Source organism: Diabrotica undecimpunctata, chromosome 1, assembly GCF_040954645.1.
Source record: "Diabrotica undecimpunctata isolate CICGRU chromosome 1, icDiaUnde3, whole genome shotgun sequence".
NCBI lineage: Eukaryota > Metazoa > Arthropoda > Insecta > Coleoptera > Chrysomelidae > Diabrotica > Diabrotica undecimpunctata.
This window is the reverse complement of record NC_092803.1, coordinates 9326167-9348935: the sequence shown is the minus strand read 5'-3', so window position 1 is coordinate 9348935 and position 22769 is coordinate 9326167. Positions and strand designations below refer to the sequence as shown.

The window sequence follows — 22769 nt, the reverse complement described above, 5'->3', positions numbered from 1 at the left end:
TCTTTTATTTCAGATAACCAGCACGGAGGTGTTACAATCTTTCATAGACAGGATTAGCGAAGTGAATTCTGTCCTAAATTGCGTCGTGGCGGATAGATTTGAAGAAGCCAAAAAAGAAGCTCAAAAAGTTGACGAACTGATAGCCTCGGGAGTTGTTCCCGAAGAAAAGCTTGCTCAGGAGAAACCGTTTTTGGGTGTTCCCTTTTCGACCAAGGACTGTATTCCGGTCAAAGGTGAGTTTCAATACACGTATTATTTTATATAGAATAGAATAGACAGGAATTTGATCCATGAACCATTGCGGATTAACAAAAATAAAGAGGCTACAGTTGGAGAGTACCAGGCAAGTTTCAGGTGAGCCCGATCACTACAAAATAAGATATTCACACTAAAGCAATTAGTACATAGCAGTTATGATTACAACCTGACCATACATGCATTGTTAGTTCACTCCAAACAGTCCTACGATAGAATTCCACTATTTGATTTAGTTTTAGAAAATATTCTATAGAAAGGGGAACTTCTTCTTCAAGTGCCATCTTCGTTCCGAAGGTTGGCGATCATCAGGGCTATACGTATTTTCGAAACTGCTGACCGAAACAATTCGTTGCTGCTACAGCTATACCATTCCCGTAGATTCTTTAGCCAGGAGTTTCGTCTTCTTCCTATGGACCTTTTTCCTGCTATTTTCCCTTGCATAATTATTCGAAGCAGTTCCCTAAAAGGGGAACTAGGTACTTTAATATTACTTTTAGACATTTTTGATGTGTATATATACTCGTATATCCACTTAATACCGTAAATTAATTGGAAAAATAGTATAAATAGACAAATAATCGCTTATCTCTTAGATTAAATGCCTTTTACCACTTCCCGTATCGATCCAATTCTGTTTATCCTCATAAAATGTAGACACACAATTGAAAAATACCCCTAACATATAATCACCAGCATAGTAAATTCCAATAATGATGAGTTTACTGGAAAATATGGAAACGCATTAGAGACGATACGATCGATAGCCGACGCCGTTTTAATTCTGGTAACGCCATGGAAAGTACAGGGCGGAGGAAATTAAGTCAGATATCTGGTCTTGGACCTTACTGTACAAGGTGGAAGAAATAATACATATTCAAATATCCAATTCCAAAAAGCTGTTAGAAATATTTAGAAGGCCTTTGTACTGATTATGTTCATTACATTTGTTACATAACATTAAACCAAACTACTTGGAAGTAGTCTCAGGACACTGTTACGCTAAGGAACCGTTGCTCAATCGTTGTAGATGAAGGTCGGGGTCGTTTAGGAAAAGCTATAAAAAAAAAAAAGAAAAACAACGCAAAACGCGTGCGCCACTGTTTTTAAATATTTGAATCTTAAAAAACAAAAATGGGATGCCCACGATACAAAAGAAAGGCTAAATGTAAACACGGTTAAAAATGTAAAAAGAAACGAAAATATATTCGATGCATAAGCAGATCTAAATAATCTCCAACAGGCTTAAAAAGGGCACAAATAATAACAAAATAAAAAATATAATTTAGTATATAAAAAAGAACAGTATGTGGCGCTCTGGGAGTGACCGAGGAGGGGAAGCATAGCTTTTAGGAGCTATGCTTCCTAACGAAGCGATGGTTTTTCTTCTTCTTCTTCAAGTGCCATCTTCGTTCCGAAGGTTGGCGATCATCAGGGCTATACGTATTTTCGAAACTGCTGACCGAAACAATTCGTTGCTGCTACAGCTATACCATTCCCGTAGATTCTTTAGCCAGGAGTTTCGTCTTCTTCCTATGGACCTTTTTCCTGCTATTTTCCCTTGCATAATTATTCGAAGCAGTTCCCTAAAAGGGGAACTAGGTACTTTAATATTACTTTTAGACATTTTTGATGTGTATATATACTCGTATATCCACTTAATACCGTAAATTAATTGGAAAAATAGTATAAATAGACAAATAATCGCTTATCTCTTAGATTAAATGCCTTTTACCACTTCCCGTATCGATCCAATTCTGTTTATCCTCATAAAATGTAGACACACAATTGAAAAATACCCCTAACATATAATCACCAGCATAGTAAATTCCAATAATGATGAGTTTACTGGAAAATATGGAAACGCATTAGAGACGATACGATCGATAGCCGACGCCGTTTTAATTCTGGTAACGCCATGGAAAGTACAGGGCGGAGGAAATTAAGTCAGATATCTGGTCTTGGACCTTACTGTACAAGGTGGAAGAAATAATACATATTCAAATATCCAATTCCAAAAAGCTGTTAGAAATATTTAGAAGGCCTTTGTACTGATTATGTTCATTACATTTGTTACATAACATTAAACCAAACTACTTGGAAGTAGTCTCAGGACACTGTTACGCTAAGGAACCGTTGCTCAATCGTTGTAGATGAAGGTCGGGGTCGTTTAGGAAAAGCTATAAAAAAAAAAAAGAAAAACAACGCAAAACGCGTGCGCCACTGTTTTTAAATATTTGAATCTTAAAAAACAAAAATGGGATGCCCACGATACAAAAGAAAGGCTAAATGTAAACACGGTTAAAAATGTAAAAAGAAACGAAAATATATTCGATGCATAAGCAGATCTAAATAATCTCCAACAGGCTTAAAAAGGGCACAAATAATAACAAAATAAAAAATATAATTTAGTATATAAAAAAGAACAGTATGTGGCGCTCTGGGAGTGACCGAGGAGGGGAAGCATAGCTTTTAGGAGCTATGCTTCCTAACGAAGCGATGGTTTTTCTTCTTCTTCTTCAAGTGCCATCTTCGTTCCGAAGGTTGGCGATCATCAGGGCTATACGTATTTTCGAAACTGCTGACCGAAACAATTCGTTGCTGCTACAGCTATACCATTCCCGTAGATTCTTTAGCCAGGAGTTTCGTCTTCTTCCTATGGACCTTTTTCCTGCTATTTTCCCTTGCATAATTATTCGAAGCAGTTCATATCTTTCGCCTCTTGTAATGTGTCCCAAGTATTGCAGTTTTCGTTTTTTGATCGTAAATATGACTTCCTTTTCTTTATTCATTCTTCTCAAGACCTCGACATTTGTGACTCTCTCGGTCCATGATATTCTCAGGATTCTGCGATACATCCACAATTCAAATGCCTCTAATTTTTGGTATCAATCTTTTTCAACGTCCATGACTCCATTCCGTAGAACAGCACAGAAAGTACATAACATCTCATCAGGCGAAGTTTCATTTCAAGGCTCAAATCTCTTTCGCAGAACACTCTCTTCATTTTAGTGAATATGGATCTGGCTTTTTCTATTCTTATTTTGATTTCTGCTAAGCTATCGTTGTCTTCATTTATAAAAGTGCCTAAATATTTGTATTTGCTAACTCGATCGATAATTTCATTGTATAAATATAAATTTTTGACATTTTGTGTTGATTTCGGTATTACCATAAATTTAGTTTTCTTTGTGTTCAAAGATAGTCCATATTCTTCGCTGCAGTCTGCTATCTTATTCACCAATGTCCGTAGCTCCTTAAGTGTTTCTGCGATCAGAACGGTGTCGTCGGCAAATCTCAGATTGTTTAATCTAACACCATTTATTTTAATACCTACGGATTGCTCAGAGAGTGTTCTATTCATTACGTCTTCGGAATAGAGATTAAACAGGGTTGGTGACAGTATACACCCTTGTCTCACACCACGCTTTATTTCAATTTCTTCAGTGGTATTATTCTTTACTCTCACTACTGCTTTCTGATTGTAGTACATATTTGCTATTAGTCGGATGTCTCGTTTATCTAAATTCTTTTCTGTCAGGAGTCTGATTAGGTGATCATGCCGCACTTTTCAAAGGCCTTGTTGTAATCTATGAAACACATGAATACATTTGAGACATAACGTTCAGTGCAAACAACGCCTCTCTTGTTCCAAGTCCATTTCGGAATCCAAACTGGGTATTATTGATGTCCATTTCCAGTTTTCTGTGTACTCTAGAGTGTATAATTTTCAGAAATATTTTCAGTACATGGCTCATCAGACTGATTGTACGGTAATCACTGCATTGTTTGGCATTTATCTTTTTTGGTATAGTAACAAAGGTGGATAAAAGCCATTCTTGTGGTATTTTTCCTGATGTATAAATGCTATTGAAAAGTTTAACTAAAATGTGAATCGAGTCTTTTTCTATTAGTTTCAGGATTTCCGTTGGTATTTCATCTGGACCTGGGGCTTTACCATTTTTCATTCTTTTTAGTGCGTACATTACTTCTTCTTCCGTTATTTCTGGACCTTCGTCTCCTTGTATGTTACTTAGCTCAGATTGTTGTCTATCATCTGCAAAGAGTTCTTCAATATAGTTTTTCCATGTCTTCAACTGTTCTTCTAGTTCTGTTATTATGTTTCCGTTGACATTATACAGGGTATTTGGCTGCTTACGTTTTTGTGTACCTGCAAGTTCTTTTACTTTTTTATGTACATTAAAAATATCATGTTTTGCCTGCAATTGCTCTATTTCTTTACATTTTCTTTTATAAAAATCTTCTTTTGCTATTCTGATTTCTATTTTGATTTCTTTCTGTATTTGTTTATACCTTTGTTCGTTTTTTCCTTTCATTATTCTCCGATTCTCCATGAGAAGAAGGATCTTATCAGTCATCCACCTTTGCTTTATTTTTGGTTTTTCTTTAGTCAGAATTTTCTTCACAGGACCTGTTATCGGCATTTTTACGTTTTGCCATTTTTTTATGGTTTTTAATTTAATTCAATTCTTTCATTTTAATTCAATGCAATTCGATTCGACCAGATTTCTTCGATTCGATTCGATTTTATTTTAGTGTATTTTATTTTAGTTTAATTTATTTTATTTCATTTTGTTTTATATTTATTTTAATTTAGTTTATTTTATTAAGAAATGTGCATGGGACTGTGTTTACTACTCCACGTAGTGTGTGGTCGCACGATCTGTCGTTATTTTGCGTTTCATTGAGTTTCTTTTATTTTTATTTTTTCACACCTCGTCGCGATACATTGCATCAATTAATGCATTCTGTCCATAGCCCGTGATAAGAAAGCTTAATTTTCAAAAAGTATATTTACAATATTTAGATACTTTATAAAAATTCATGTATGTCGACTAGAACAAAGAAAATTCTACTCTCAGTCCTTTTTGGAACTGATTAACTTTACTTTAAATAATAAGCGTGCAATAATAGACCGATAGCAAATTTTTATATGTATATAAAGAGAATTTAAAATTAGTTTAATTTATTCTATTCGTATTTAATCATGATTAGAGACTTAGAGACAACTTTAGAGACTGTACAAAGAAAATATCAATAGTATAAAATATCATATGTACTACCTACATTAAATTTGAAGTAAATCCATTAAATATTATTTAAATAAAATCATGTATTCAAGTGAAGAAAAATTGTTAACTTTGAAAGAACTGAGTTGATGGTTGATGAAAAATGTTTATATAACGTTTTAGACTTACTTCATCTAAAATGTTCTCTATCCAGTATGTCAATGGATGTTATTTAATGTATATAACACGTATTAGTAAAGGATCAGCACGGGTTCTGGCTATTTTCCCATGTTAAATCCCATAAGAAATCTCTAAGGTCCATTCTGGTCATTTTCGGCTCATTTTGTGGTGGGGGTTAAACGGCTCGTCCGATCGTGACGTGCAAGGTATCGTCGGAAAGGAGAGGGGGTAACGAATACGAAAAAAACAAAGATGGCGGCATTGCCAAAAGGACGTACAACAACGTGCAAGGTATCGATGGAAAGGGGAGTTGGTAATAAATATGTTAGAACAAAAAACAAACGCAAAGACAATGCCAAAACGGCACTATATCTTTTCTCTGTTGTTATTAGTTAGATTACTACGTGTAACACGTTAAATGAAAGAGGAGAGGATATCCAATACGTTAACACAAAAAACATACGGAAGACAATGCCAAAACGGCACTATATTGTATTCCCCGTTGTTATTGGTCCGATTTTGACGTATGAGACGTCAAATGAAAGGGGATGGGATATCGAATATGACAACAATAAAATCAAACATGGCAACATTGCCAAAACGGCACTATATCATATCTTCGTTGTTATTGGTTCAATTACTACGTATGAATCGGTAAATGAAAGAGGATGGGCGAATGAATATGTTATTACAAAAAACAAACGCAAAGACGTCATTCACGTCATTTAAAGTGACATTTCACGTCAAATGTCACGTCCTGCGTCGAATGTCACGTCATTTACATCATTTCACGTCTAATGTCACGTCCTGCGTCGAATGTCACGTCCTACGTCGAATTTCACGTCCTGCGTCGAACATCACGTCCTGAGTCGAATGTCACGTCCTGAGTCTAATGTCATCTTTGTTTTTTATGTTGACGTATTCTTTAACCCCTCCCCTTTCCGACGATACCTTGCACGTCACGATCGGACGAGCCGTTTTACCCCCACCACAAAATGAGCCAAAAATGACCAGAACGGACCTTAGCGATTTCTTATGGGATTTAACATGGGAAAATAGCCAGAACCCGTGCTGCCTCTTTACTTGTATTTAATGTAGATAACATTAATTGACATTTACGAAGTAAATCTAAAACGTTATATAAACATTTTGTAGCAACCATTAAGCTCGAGTTTTTTCGAAGTTAACTAATTTTCCTTCATTTGAAAAACCGTTTCTTAGCTTATTTCAGAGGCCCCTGAAGATGATTTGAGAACAAAAGTACTTAAAGAAGATTTACGAAAAAACTGTGCTCGATATCTGCCTTTTATTTGAGTAAAGTCCATTATTTAAATAGTTGAGTCTTTGGCTTACAAATGTACGTACAGGAGAACGTAGACACGTACACAATAATTTACGTGTATGCCAAGAAACAAATAATAGAACATATTGTTCTATAAAATATTTAGGAGCAAATATTGACCGCCAGTGTACCCAAAAAAGAAATTTAGAATCCGAATGATTAGATGTTACGTTTCCTTATTCTTGCTCTATGACTGTGACAGTTGGAGAATGGACTGGACAAGAACAGTTCTCCTAACTGACAAAGACCATACCGTTGATGAGCTATTGTTGTTGTAGGCTCCAGTTTACAAAAAAAAATGTATGCTACTTTTTTTTCCCAAAGAGAAGGAGGTGTAATGATGTGCATCGCATCCGTCCCGTCAGCGCTCCGTACACACGTACTCCCACCAAAAGTTTCTTCTCCATCGACACGCACTAGAGGAGTCGAGTTCCGCTAGAGTACTGATCTAGTGGGAATTCAACCTTGCCTCTGGGTATTGACTGGAGGCCACCAGCCCGGAGTTCCGTCAAAGTTTTGATCTGATAACAACTCCACTGGTCCTAGGGTATTAACTGAACGCCAACCGCTTCTGCTAGTGTTGATCTAGTGGCACTTCCGTACCCGGTCTTAGACTATTTATCTGAGACAGACCTATTTTTTCCTACGACTAAGCAATGATTAGTCGCTGTCCGTTTCTCGCCGGACCGATTGTTGATTGCCCGTTTCATCTCTTCCTTTGATCCGTCCTTTAGTGTCTTCGCCGGTGTGTATAAATACATCGTAGTTATCGTTCAGATTTTATGACATTAATTGTATTTTACTTTTGGTAGGTATTAAACAGTGGGTCATCAAGTCATCGATATAGCCGTTCCTCGGAATAACGCTTGACTAATACTGTACATATTATTATCTCGGATACAATTTTATTTTGTTATTTTATTTATTTAGAATATATTTTTAGTTAAATTAAACCTGAGTTTGTTCTGTTCCTTTTGGTCGATTCTTGAAAATTCCTTAGTTATAAATGATAAAGGATAATAATTTTTTAATAAAACATATGTTAACAGATGTTTCTCCTCTAAGAACTAATTTTCGTTAGAACGAGTAATTTTGGCTTTATCGTATAAGGATTTAATGATTCCCTTTTTAATATTGATATTATGATTTGATTTATCTCTTGGTGTGTGATGATTTTCTATGTATGTACATATTTTTCCAAGAGACACCAGTGTTATGGATTTTTATGCACTTTCTGGAGTAGTTTGCGCTTTTATTCTATTTGATCGATCTATTATTCAAAATACCGCTTAGTCATTGAAATCTATAAATACTTTTGATGACTTATAAATATACTGCATCTGTTATATAATTTTATAAAATTGCAGAATCTTATTTGTGTAATTTATAGAAAATATTCTAAAAATAAATATTTCAAATAGAACTTAATAGCTATTTAATGTGATTTCTTGAAATAACATACAATTTTACTTTAGAAAGATTTCAGAGCAAGCAGGTGCTATTTTTATATCGTTTTTAATGTAATATAGATTTTCAATCGTTGTTTGTGTTTTTTGGTGCGTAGATTCGATTTTTTTAGGGTAGCAAGATGGCGTTTGGTAAAGTTTTCGTGAAAAACAATAAAAAAGTTCTAGCAGTGTATAGTTAAAATTTTCGTTAGCCATAAACGTTGGAAATTTGGTTAATGAAAGTTCTAGAACAATTTAAAACATTTATAGCTTTGGTAAATGTGTATATGTTAATTTTTTGCCAAGATTGAATTGATTGAAAATTGATTAACGCGCGGTTTACGCGCGCCCGCAATCGTCCGCCTCAGAGCGTGATATTAAAAGTTCCATAACTTGATAAAAAATTAAAATAGAAACATTTACCAAATCTTAAGCTATTCCTTTTGAGTTGTTCTTCTTCTTCAAGTGCCATCTCCGCGGCGGAGGTCGGCAATCATCATAGCTATTCGAACTTTTGAGACGGCTGCTCTGAAAAGTTCATTTGATGTACATCCGTACCACTCTCTCAGGTTGCGCAGCCATGACATTCTACGCCTCCCTATGCTTCTCTTTCCTTGGATCTTTCCCTGCATGATCAGTTGGAGCAAGGTGTATTTCTCTCCACGTGTAATATGTCCGCGATATTCCAATTTTTGTTTTTTTTTTTTTTCTTCTTCAATTTTTTTTTTTTTTTTTTTGTTGTTATATAACTTCAATTAGACAGATTTTTAAAGTTTGTAAGTGTGCATCGAGCATTAGTTAGATCGTGTTTACATACGATTTGTATTAAATAATTTGATGAATTTTGGTATTTTAAACAGGATCAACGTTCTTTGTATTATGTTATTAAATGTTTCAAATGAAAGGTCTTTATCGCCGCTGTCAATTGCTGACTACACTTAGATCGACAAAACTGTACTACGTTAATTCTCAAGATTAGCTCGAGGTCACACTGATCGGTGGGTTTGTCGTGTCGTCACAACTTGTCATTAGTTAGAAATTAATTTCTAACCAATGATCTAAATCATTAAACTGTTTGTTGATCCTATTAAATTCTTCCATTGAGGTTACCTTTATTAGTACGGAGTCCAGTATAATGTTAAATAGTAAGGGGGATGATAATAGATACTACATCTATATGTTTCGGTTCGTTTTGGAAATCACCCTTAATAGCTTAGGGATCGTGGTACTAGTGTAATAAGCCGGAACGATGTCTACGGAAATGAAATTTATATCAATGAATTCTGCTTCACTGACTAATGATTGTGCAATGATTTTTGTTCGGTGGAAAACGTTCTTTTTTATGTAATTTCCATTTAAAATATGCCCGATTTTTAAAAGCCACCGCCATTATTTACCATGAAACAACAAGAAATGACAGGAATGACAACTGTTTCTTATGGTCAAGAAGGGTAATTTTAACCAGTGTTGCCATAGTTATTCAAAATTATGTTTTCTAATGAAAAATAAAAATTTACCTTAAAATAATAACATTTTATTATTACCTACTTTTAACTGAAAATTATACCTTTTTTACAAGGGTCAGGTTAGATTTGGTTACTTTACTTTACGTTTATTATCATGTTTTCTTATGAAAAATAAAAATTTTGGCCGCCATATTGTTTTGAAATATTAAAAATCTTGATTACTTTTAACAATTTTACGCATTTTTTATAATTTAACAGTAAAAAGCAGTGATATTTAATATGTTTTAGTCATGTTTTTGTTATTAAGACATGTATATATACTTTTCTTTGCGTTTTATGTAATTTTTTTTATTCATAATACTTTTTTTGTTATTTTTTCTGTATTTTTTGATTATTTTGGCACTTTTACTAGTTTAAAGCAAAGAAAACATTAAAATTTGAGGTTTTTTTCACTTTTTCGGCGAAGTCCACAAAAAATTGGGCATTTTTGAGGCGTTCCGGCTTACTAAATAATTACCGGGATCGTTATTTGGAGGCTGTAAATTTTTAAATTAGCATTAAAAAAAATTCTTAATTAGATTTTTGCGCCTCTCAAACTCAAATATCACGAGCCTTCACTGAATAAGGCATTTAATCATCATAACTCGTCGGTGAGTCCCGGGCCTAACTAATAAAACATCATTTTTGTACAAAAATCATTCTTTATTCATCAAAATAATCTCCTTTAGTGGCGATACACTCATTCCAACGCTTTTCTAATTTTTCGATGCCGCTCTTGTAAAATGATTTATCTTTGCCTTTAAAATAGGCTTCAGTTTCGGCGATTACTTCCTGTCTTGCCACGTAGCATTTTTTTAGATCGGAAAATTGGTGGTAATCACTGGGAGCCAGATCTGGATTACACGGTGGATTGTCTTGGTGACACAACAATTTTTGTGGGAACAAATGAGGCTTTTTTGTAATTTCGATCTTCAAACGTTCCGATAAACCTCTATAGTAGTCGCAGTTGATTATTTCTCCATGTTTCAAGTAGTCTTCTTCTTCCTTCTTGTATGTAGGATTTAAAGCATGTTTCTTCTTCAATATTAGCCTCCTAAATTGTTTAAATTATCGCACCATCTTTTTCTTGGTATGCCAATACTTCTTCGTCCTGTTGATGACTTATGTGCCATTCGTACTATCCTATCCTCTGCCATTTTACTATTGTGTTAGTTCCACTCCTGTTTCCGTTTTGTGAACCATCCATTTATGTCTTCTATATTGCATGCTCTTCTTATATTTTCGCTTCTCTTCCTATCCAACAGACTTTTCCCTTATATTCGTCGAAGTATTTTCATCTCTGTTGTTTCTAGTAGTCGTCTCGTTTTAGATGTGCCAGGTCTTGTCTCCGCCGTGTATGTTAATACAGGTCTAATTGCTGCTTTATAGACTCTTGCTTTTTGTGTCTTTAGGTGTTTGTTCTTCCAGATTGTGTCATTAAAAGATCCCTCCGCCTTACTTGCTTTTAAACTTTGTTGTCCTACTTCTTTTTCAACATCTCATTAAATAGTTATATCTATTCCCAGATATCTAATAAACCTTGCTTCCTGCTTTATCTGGGTGCTGTCCACTTAGATGACTGCCGACTTGATTCCGGAGTGAAGTGATGGATCCATGTTTCATCCATTGTGACATACCGATGCAAAAACTCCGACTTATTCCGATTAAATATGTCAAAACAGCGCCTAGATTCATCAATTCGTTGTTGTTTTTGCTCTGGTGTGAGAAAATGCGGCACATATTTGGAAAACAGCTTCCTCATACCCAAATTTTTATGTATACTAGTCAAAATTCTACCATTTGTTAACTTTAGAGTGTCAACTATCTAGTAAGTATCTCTTGCAACTTTACTTTGCGGTTTACCATAATAATTTTTAGCATTTTTTCGATGTTTTCGTGAATAACTGCATCATTTGGCCTTCCGGGGCGCCCAGCATTATTGGTGTCGGTACGACCGCGTTTGAATTCATCAAATTATCGTTTAATGGTTGTAATTTTTGAGCCATTGCTCAGTTTTAACGATTTTTTCCTATCAAATAACAGTGATAAATCAATACACGAAATTGCTTTGGGTCCATTATTTATAAAAATCACAAAAGTAGCGTCACTTTAAACACTGCAAATCGGTAAATAATAATTCGACTGACATGGACATTTTGACAGTACGCTTTTGAAGGTTAGGACCACCGAAATGTCAAATGGAAAATTCATTAGAGTCGCCATCTCATGGTTAGACCCTGGACTTATTGACCGACGTATTACACATAGTACATAGTAGGTACATAAAACGTAATAAGGGTTGTGCATAAAAGATTCGGTTAGGTCGAGGAGTAAACAAGCTTCTAAATAGCTTAAGCCTGCATTAAAAACTCCAATATTTCAATGCTCTAAAGATCCAATAATATAATAACCGATTTAAACTAGGAAATTGAATATAGTCAAGGAATAATTTTTATTTCGAACAGCTTCATTATTTTAACGATCTAGCTGGTGGATTTTTATTAAAAGCAATAATTGATTCACTAACGAACGTTTAATAAGACCATTATTCATTAAAACCAACTCGAAACGTTGATTGCAAAATGTTCGTGTAATTTTACTGACTCATTCATTAGTATTGATTGTTCGTGGGAAATAGACTATTACGACAATTGGAATTACTGGTCACCTAATTATATTTTTTGTCAAGAGCAAAAGTTTTAAGTACCAATGTTTTTACTATTATAATAATTGAGAATACTTAATGCTGCATCAAACAATCAATCAGAGTTCATTAAAAAAGGGATCGATTTTATGTATTAAAAAATAGTATTAAAACGTTTTTATTTCGGATGTAAATTTTCAAGAAACAACAAGATCTTTTATGGTGTTATTTCTATAGTATAAGAATGGCATATTTAAGTGTGCTGGTAGTAGTTTCTTCTGTCTGAACTTTCTGTTGACCATATAGTATATCTTGCTCCCCTTGATGCGACGTCAAGTGCATCCAACACAACTGGATTCAAGATGATCGAGACCGAAAGCAATAGAAGCAAATGTCTATACTAACGGGTGTTTTTTTTAGAGGTATAGAAATAGAAGTTGGCAACACGTTTTTAAGGGGCGGCCATTTTGACAGCTGTCAGGTGATTATTATTTACTTTAGTTTGACATTTCAATATGAATAGACTGACGCCTGAACAACGCTTTCAAATTGTGCAAATTTATTTTGAAAATCATAGTTCTGTTCGGAATACGTATCGCGCACTACGTCCATTTTATAGTATACATATTCGCCCATCAGAGCAATTAATTCGATTAACTGTGGAACGTTTTCGCACCACGTTCACTCTTAATGATAATACGCATCCACAGAGACGTCATACAGTGCGTAAAGAAGATGTTGTTGCTGCTGTTGAGCGCAGTATAGTGGAAGACCCGAATCAGTCTATACGCCATCGTGCACAGCAGTTGGATATGTGTCCATACACTTTATGGAAGATTTTGCGAAAAGATCTTGGTTTGCGTGCTTACAAAATTCAACTCGTGCAGGAATTAAAGCCACACGATCACCTAGCAAGGCGTAGATTCGGTGAATGGGCCCAAAACGAAATTGCCGTTGATCCCGACTTTCATATGCGAATTTTGTTTAGCGACGAAGCTCACTTTTGGTTAAATGGCTACGTCAACAAACAAAACTGCCGTATTTGGAGTGAAGATAATCCTCAAGTGTATGTTGAGAAACCACTATATCCAGAAAAATTGACTGTTTGGTGTGCTTTGTGGGCTGGTGGAATCATTGGTCCGTACTTCTTTAAAAACAATACTGGCCAGAACGTTACAGTCAATGGTGACCGCTATAGAGTCATGATTACTGACTTTTTTTATTCCTGAATTGAACAACCATAATGTGCAGGAGCTGTGGTTTCAGCAAGACGGCGCAACATGTCACACAACTCGTGCCACAATGGATTTATTGAGGGAAACGTTTGGTAACCGCATAATCTCGCGTTTAGGACCCGTGAATTGGCCTCCAAGGTCGTGCGATTTAACACCGTTAGAATATTTTCTGTGGGGTTATGTGAAGTCGCTAGTCTATGCTAATAAGCCTGAAACGATTGACGAACTGGAGGACAACATTCGCCGCGTTATTGCCGATATACGGCCACAAATAGTGGAAAAAGTCGTCAAAAATTGGACCTCCAGATTAGACTACGTCAGAGCCAGCCTTGGTGGTCATATGCCAGAAATCATATTTAAAATATAATGTCAAAAAATTATGTTTCAAATAAAGTTAATTTCCTGTTCATATAAAAAATAATCTTTGTTTTATTCCACTTTAAAGTTCTATACCTCTAAAAAAACACCCGTTACTTTTAGATCACCATTTCCTTCGTACTTCAGGAACCTCTCCACACCTAGTCTTCTCAGTGATCTAAGGACAGTCATGCTCAACAGAGTTCAGCGACTGAACGTGACCGACAACGGAAACCGAAAACTCCGCCATTCATTGCATCGGAGATTAAGAAACGGTCACCATTAAATTGTTTGCGCTGTAGGTCAACGTAATTTTGTGTATTTTGTCACTGTTTTTTGTTCGCTGTGCTCCCGCGATGCAGCAGAAGTGGATTGACCCGTCTTTAGTCGTCTCAATAATAACACTGGAGGTCGAAATAGATTTTTCTGATAAACGAGAAGACGCCAAAGAATATTCCGGATACTTCTTCTCTCGGCAATGTGTTCTAGATGAAGAGGAAATAGGTAAGCGAGTCTCTATCGTTGCCTTAATTCCTCATTCAGACTTTACATCTATAGAACGCTCCTTATAAGCTATTGGGACGCTCCGTACCGAGGATAAGAACTTTCCCATGAAATCTATCTATGCGGTGTCCTACTTAGTTATAATTTATTTTTATGAACGAGAGAGTAATTAGCATAATTTTAACTGGTAGCTCCGACCACTCCATGGGCGTGCTCAAGATTAATTGAAAAATTACTTTGAATAATTGTAAAAAATAAATGAATTATTTCAGTGTTATAAAGTGTTATGTGTATGTAAATAAAAGTGACCTCTTTTATCACACACTATATTAGAACTGACTGGCCTACATTAAAAAGGGTTTTAAAAAATTCACATTTTTTGTAATTTTTAAAAATTACAAAATAGAAAAAGAGTTTTTAAAACCGTCTAAGGTATGTTAAATAGATGAATAAAAATATTAATATAAAACTTACAGCTACTTGTTACAAATCCAAATCAGATTCAGAAGATGAACTTTCAGAACCAAGATTTATAATAACTGGCTCGATCATTTTATCAGTAATATTGTCCAGCTTCCACATTTTTTCCTCTTCTTTAATAGTGTGATTTACTGCCTTTTCCCAGTTTTCAGGTTTTACATTATTTACGGCCTCCAAAAACATCATGAATTTTAAAAGTGGTATTTTTTCTTGAAACTTGACTCTTTATCTGTGCCCATACCAGTTCAATCGGGTTTAATTCACAATGATATGGTGGGGATCTAAGTACTGTCATTCCACGATTTTTGGCAATTTCATCAATTTCGTATTTTTTAAATTTTTCTTTATGAAGGGCACACAACGAATAAAGTTCCTTTCTTATAGATCCGGTATGGTACGTAATATTTTTTGAACTCAGCCAATTCTGCAAGTCTTTTTTTAACCACTTGGTTATGGGCAGTCCTTCTATAAGTCTGGAGTGATAACTTGCATTATCCATTACTATTACACAGTTCTTAGGAAGAAGATCTATCATTTGTTCGAACCATTCTTGAAAGACATCAGCGTTCATGTCTTCATGGTAGTCACCGGTACGAGTTGATTCAAAAGTTAATAAACCACCTTCAATAAAACCGTCTGAACTGCCAATGTGTACTATTATCAGCCTGCGTCCCTTTCCTGATGGTGGGTTTAAACCAGTAGATAAGTTATTTACAAAAGCGTGCCTTTGACTTGTAACAGTTTCATCCTGCCAAAATTTATTTGGTGTATGACCCTCGTTGATCCATGTTTCATCAAGATAAAATATTTTTCTTTTTTGGTTTCTCATTTCCTTTATGGTTCTTAGAAAATGTCTTCTCCATATGACAATATCGCTTCTTTCTAATAAAATAGACTTTCTGGGATTCTTTTTCCAGCGGAAGCCTATTTCTTTTAAAAGTTTCCATAACGTACTTCGACTCATTTCTGGGTAATCCTTATCATCTCGAACTGAGACAAGAACTTTATCCAATGTTGGAAATTCTTGTCTAAAGAAGAATTCATGCACTTTCCGTCGAAGTCCTTCTTTAAAATGATATTCTATTTGAAATTTTGGTTTCCCTGGAGCATTACGTGGCATTTGAAAACTACCACATTTCTCTTCTTTAATAACTCTGTAAATCGTAGATTTCCCAACACCAAGTGTACTGCTAACTAACTCAACGGTCTCATCAACACTTTCACATCGGTTGTCTGTAAATGATTTAAAACAATTAAATATTAATGTTTTTTCATTAACTGTTAGAGGACCAATTTTTCGGCGTTTACACGGCACTTCCAAATTTTCCATAACACTAGTATACACAATAAACTGCACCTTGCAACTGAAGTACCTACTTTTAGTGAACTGTTAAGAATTTTGAATACGCCACTTGGACCTTCTTATATACAAAATGGAAAAACCCACTATCACATTTTCTGTGGAATAAGTTTAGAAGGTAATTATCTAGTCAATTACTGTCGTAGATTCCTGGAATTAAAGAATTAAATGTTTGATTGTTGAAACCCTTACTTCGTGGAATGCACTCATTTCAGATAAAATAAAACGTTTTATTTTATCTAAAGAATTAAACTTTATTTTGCAAATAGGTAGGTACTTATTAAACTTTTATTGGTTATATATAACCAATAAAATAAACATCTTACATTTCTTGCAAATTCATTAGTACCTGTTAACCTCCATCACTCCGACACTGGCAACCTTATTTAGGGATTAGTAACCCTCACAACTATTGTATTCTATTCTGCTCCAACCTTTATACCTGGTGGTCATACTCAATTTAAAATTGTTTTCCTATATACTTCTGTAAACTTGTTGACAAATATCTGTTTTTCATTGAGTCACCCGTATCAACAGTTTAGGGATTTGCATACATAATTTATTGTTTTATTACTCTCTCATACATAAAAATACACTATAGAAGTCTTCTGCACAGTCTCAGATCAGCACAAGCATTTCGAGTTGTTTCTGTACGAACCGTATTCTTTCTAAGTGGTTTTTCGGTGACTAGTAGCTATTGAGAGGCCTCAAAAAACAATCCAAATCCAGAAGACGGAATTAGTTATTGCGGGAACTAAAGCGTCTTTTGATACCAAATCGAAGACATTCGATGACTCATTTATTGAGTCAGGTGCGGGATTTGTTAAATAAAGTGGTATATTACATAGTCAATAGATTATATTTTTACTGTCTATCTTCGCTCTTGACCTTTGACATCAACTTTAATAATATTTCCATTAATTTTAAACTCTCATGTATCTTTTTTAAGTAGGTATAAGAAATAATCAGATAATTCGCTGTGACAAAAATATATTTTAAATTTTATTTGTAATTATATTTTTGAACGTTGCTGTGGAGTGACTAATCCAAAAATATTCCATTCATGTTATCTCAAAAAAAAAAATCGTTGATGCTTAAAATTTTAAAAATATATTTATTAAAAATTGCTCAATGTCTTTAAATTATGTATTGAATAAATTTTTTATTATTTGTGTCATTAAATAACTATTTATAAATAAATTTATTAAAACTACTTTGATGTTATTTTATTTTTATTTACAGTCATCTATTCTAACCCTTATGTAATTGTAACACGCAAAGTGACGTACCACTTCCTGTTTCAAAATTGTAAGGATAATATGTACCTTTGCTAGGTTGTTGAGCTAAATTGGTGTCATTCCCATTTTCGGCCAAATTTTTGAGAGTATTTTAAATGTTCTTTTGATAGAATATCTAGAAAAACACAAAATACTTCACTGTAATCAATATGGCTTTAGAAAAAAGTGTAGCACTACACTAGCTATACAGAAAATTGTGAAAGGTATAGTTGATGACTTGGAGGACGGTCATTTTGTGTTTTTGATATTGTGTGGCTTATCCAAAGCTTTTGACTGTGTTTCGCATGAATTACTGTTGGAAAAAATGCATAAATACTGTATTAAACCGTATTCATTTTACAAATTCCCAATCGTCAATAGAACCACGTGCAAGCCAAACAGGGTCGTACTGATGTACGACCTATGTATCATATGATTTTTAAAAATATTTACTTTTGAAACTGTTAGTGTAAGAATTTCTTGAAATTTAATCATTATATCACAATTAAACTAAACTCTAAAAAATAACACGACCAGTAAATAACTTAACAATGACTATAACAGAAATATAACACAATATATTATTTTAAAAATCAACACGATATAATTTGAATTTAAAATGCTGGAAAGTTGGGATCTGTAACATGAGAATCTGTCTGGTCTAAGGTAATTAATTATATTTAATAGCCTCTTGACGAATGAGACGGCGAATATCAACACGTGCTCATGTTTACTGATGGGAATTTGGTAAATGAATGTACTTTAGGAGAAACACTCTTAATCTATTTAAATCATACTTAACAAATAGAAAACAGGCAGTTTTTCATAATAACAGCTATTCTGAGTTTCACACTGTCGAATATGGCGTTCCTCAATGTTCGATATTAGGATCCAGTTTGTTTCTTATTTATCTGAACGATTTATTTCACTATACTTTTCGTATAAAATGTGTTTGTTTCGGAGATGATTCTCATTAATAGTGATATTAATCGGTATAATTTAAAAATTAAAATAGATAGTGATACCCAGAAAGCAAAAAACTGGTTTTTACATAATGGGCTGAAGCTAAATGAAGAGAAAAATCAGAATTTGATTTTTAGTTCCGATTGGAGGTACTCAAGAAATAGTGTTAAACTATTAGGAATCTTTCTAGATGATAATTTAGATTGGAGGGTTCATACAGATTACTTGAGTTCTAGACTTGCTACAAGTATATCTTTAATACGCAACTTAGTTTATATGATTCCTAAAAGTACCCTTAGAATGTGCTACTTTGCACTATTCCATATACATCTACGGTACGGAATAACTGCTTGGGGTAATTCTTGTCACGCAGATCGAATTTTTAAACTACAAAAAAGAGGAGTGAGAATACTTACATGAGCAGAGTATAGGGCACACTGCAAATTTTTATTTCTGGATTTAGGTATTATGCCACTACCTTCACCCTATATATATATATATATATATATATATATATATATATATATATATATATATATATATATATATATATATATATATATATGAAAGTAAAAGATTGCATTTAATTTCAATAGGAACTCCACCATTGCTCTACACGTGTTTCGAGTTATTCAACTCATCATCAGGAACACTTGTGGAAGTTCAACTGAAATGAAATGCAGTCTAGTATTTGGTCATTATAACCAAAATAACAGCCAGGTACGCTAGCAGCGACATCTATACGAAGTAACAAGAAGTCCAGATATATATATATATATATATATATATATATATATATATATATATATATATATATATATATATATATTGTTATGATATGTAAAATCGAGAAAAATATTGGGTTGATTAAAATATTTCAAAGTTCAAAAACATTAAAATAATTCAGATAAGTAGGATAATAACCAACAAACATTTCGAAGAAGGAAAGTTTTTAAATTCTTGGATTACCTGTATTAAACAAAATGTAAGCTATGCATAAATTATTTTTTTGTTATACTTGAGTGACCCGCATAATTTTAAGTGAAATCCAAAGACAATTGAACCGGGTTTTCCAAATACATTAATGCAGTGATTAAAGACAATAGAAGAGATTGTAGAAAGAGGTTTTTGTTAGTTTTTAAGAATTATAGAAAAATATTATTTGTAAATAAGTTTTAGGAAATTTTATAATTATAGGTAAAAATTTGTTTGTTATCGAAATGAAAAAATGGGGGAATTGTGACGAGTTTTGACTGGCGGAGATTGAAAAAGATGGGATAGGTATGTAGGAATGAAAGTTTAGCTAGATTTAGGAGAAGAAAAGATAATCAGTTGGTTTTCCAAGTCTGTAAGACGAACAGTGATTGTTCTCTGGCGGTTCCCGAGAAGTAGCAAGCAGTAGTGTTGAATGTTAGTGAGTTTTTGTGGAGTTAGTGTATCTGACAGAAGCTGAAGCAGCAAAATATTGTAAGTCATATTTTTCTACTTATATTCCAAGAGTCACTGTTCAGGCCAACGAGAGATTCAGTTTATCGTAAAGAGAAGATATTCCAAGAGTCATTTTTCACTCGGGCCAACGAGAGATTCAGTTTATCGAGAGGAGAAAGGCTATCATAATTTGAATGATTTGTGCTTTTGAAGGAGATCATTAAGGACGATATACTTGCAACAATCTGTTGCAAGATTGCTGATTACATAGGGAGCGGTTGAGAGGAGATAATATAGTCTACAAGGAACAAGGATTTGGACCACTCATCATCAGAGAGAGATATTTTTGTTTTCTGCAGTTTTTTCTTTTATTGATAACACAATTTTTACACTTAATTTAGAAAGGATATAAATATTTTGATTAGGAGAGTTAGAATAGTTTGGGATTTTGAGATTTCAATTAATATTGTTTGTATCGTTAATTTTGATTGTTCACGTACGTAGAACAAAATTTTGAGAATCATTATATGAGATTTGTTTATTGAAAACTTTTGAGTGTGAATTATTTCATTATTTTTATTTCAATATATAGTGTTAGATCATATGTGTTTTTTATTATTCCGGTATTCTTTGGACCTTACCTTTCACATGTAATAGCATAGATATTGAAGCACGAATTTAACCCTGAGATAAAAGAATAAAAAAATTGTGATAGAGTCATAATCATATCATTTAAATAATTTTAATTAATCAAAAAAATTAATTAGCTAATTATTGCTTGGCGCACCAAGACTTTAAATATCGCAATAATATATATATATATATATATATATATATATATATATATATACAAGATGCTGATTGAAATTCATGTCAACAAAGGTAAGTTTAACTCAACTTTCATGATCACGATACAAGATCTAGAGATGCTATTAGAGCACAACGTTTTAGGTTGACAAAGAGCATAAAAAATTCGACTGATGTTGATTTGAAAAACTTTTTGCCAGATGAAGTAAAAAGTCTTTACTTATTATCGTTTAAGCTTAAAATCGAATCACACTTTTTGAAACATTGTTTCTATTCAAAAATGGAGTACCTACCTAAGTACAGCTTTTACACAATCGTACTAGTTTGGTCAGGGTATTTGCCTATTATGGCGATATTTCATGTTTTTATATTTTGACTTAGTGTGTTTGACGCTTCTTAAATTGTTAATATTAAATATCTGTTTGTAATGTTTAAATTCGCAAAATTTTATATGTATGTATGTAAAAATTGTCACTATTGGTTTGACTTGTCAAAAACAAAACTATTATTGTATTGTTACGAACAAGCATTCGACGTGGCCCGTGTAACGGTTGCATCTCGAAAGCGACTAGGAATTTCCAGCGATGTATGGACCGCGGGAGGGATCGGCCCGTCCTATAGGCGAATTAGACGTGGGATACTCCAGAATGTTCTAGTACATAATTACTTTTATATATAAACATACCTTCTATGAGTTAAGTCAGTCGATAAGATATTTTCGTGCTGTAAATTTATAAATAAATATATTTATATAAATTCGAACCGCTCGTTTTATTTAAAAACGTTACAGTATATTGACTTAATAAATTCTATTCTATTAAGCTACTAAGCGGTCTATGATTAAGTTTGTTAATTGGCACAATTTTTTGTAAAAAAATGGTATCGATAATGACATAAGTTGATGCCTCGAAAATAAATAATTAAAACAAATTATAGTACTTAATAATATATAACAAGGTCATTTTCCAACACTAACAACTATTTTGTATTAATTTATATCAAAGTCGACGAGGAAATTGGAAAAATTTATGCATCGTATATAAAACTTGTTTTGTTAATCACCACGACGCTATAACACAATACAATTCCTGATCATTAAATCTCAAAAAGGTCAGCATCAATTAGAAGGATACCACACGTCATGACATCCACGAAAACAAAAAAAAAACTCGTTAAAATTAAGTGATTATCTGTTGAGGAGGCTTTGTATAAAGTTAAAAGTTTATTCACACATTGTAAATAATACGTACATATAAATTTAGTAAACCAGCGAAAATGTGTATTCTGTGTAAAACGTGTTCTACTTTATTGGCGTTGTAATAGATCGAATAGCGAAAGAAAACTTACAATGAAAACGCAATATGCATTTAACATCTGAGATAGTTTAAGTCTTAAAGAATCCTATGAAATTTGCTAAATGTGTCTAGCATCATTAATAGAGCAAGTTCAATAGTTTAAATATTTAGCCTCAGGGATAAATAAATTTTTACTAAACTTTTAAACTATTTGACCGATCGGGGGGAGATTTCGCACAAATTTAAAGGTAATTCAGAATGACGGTATTAGATTTTTGTTTTGATAAAGTGCAGCAACAACCGTTGATACGTATTTCGACCTCCTTAAGTCTCTTCAGAACGGTATAGCCACTGCTATAGAGCAGTGGCTATACCGTTCTGAAGAGACTTAAGGAGGTCGAAATACGTATCAACGGTTGTTGCTGCACTTTATCAAAACAAAAATCTAATACCGTCATTCTGTTTTGTTATTTACTTCGTTGGAAGTACGAGAAACTGAATTCACTACGAATTTTGACTAGGATGGACGGCTTGTGGAATGCAATTTTAGATTCCCTTGCCGAGTAATTCATCCAGCTGTTTGTTTCGCAAATTTTAGGAAACACAGTGGTTAAGATTTGAATTCGGTTTCGCCAAGTAGAAATCTTTTGATTTCTCTT

General features: G+C 33.6%; 1 protein-coding gene across 1 annotated transcript in view; it reads left to right on the top strand.

Moving 5' to 3' along the window:
* The window catches only part of LOC140444531 (fatty-acid amide hydrolase 2), a 79272-nt gene that overhangs the window by 36172 nt on the left and 20331 nt on the right, over positions 1-22769 (top strand). The window contains exon 2 of the mRNA XM_072536290.1: positions 14-233. Coding sequence (XP_072392391.1) covers positions 14-233 — 220 coding nt within the window. The remainder of the gene's footprint in view (positions 1-13; positions 234-22769) is intronic.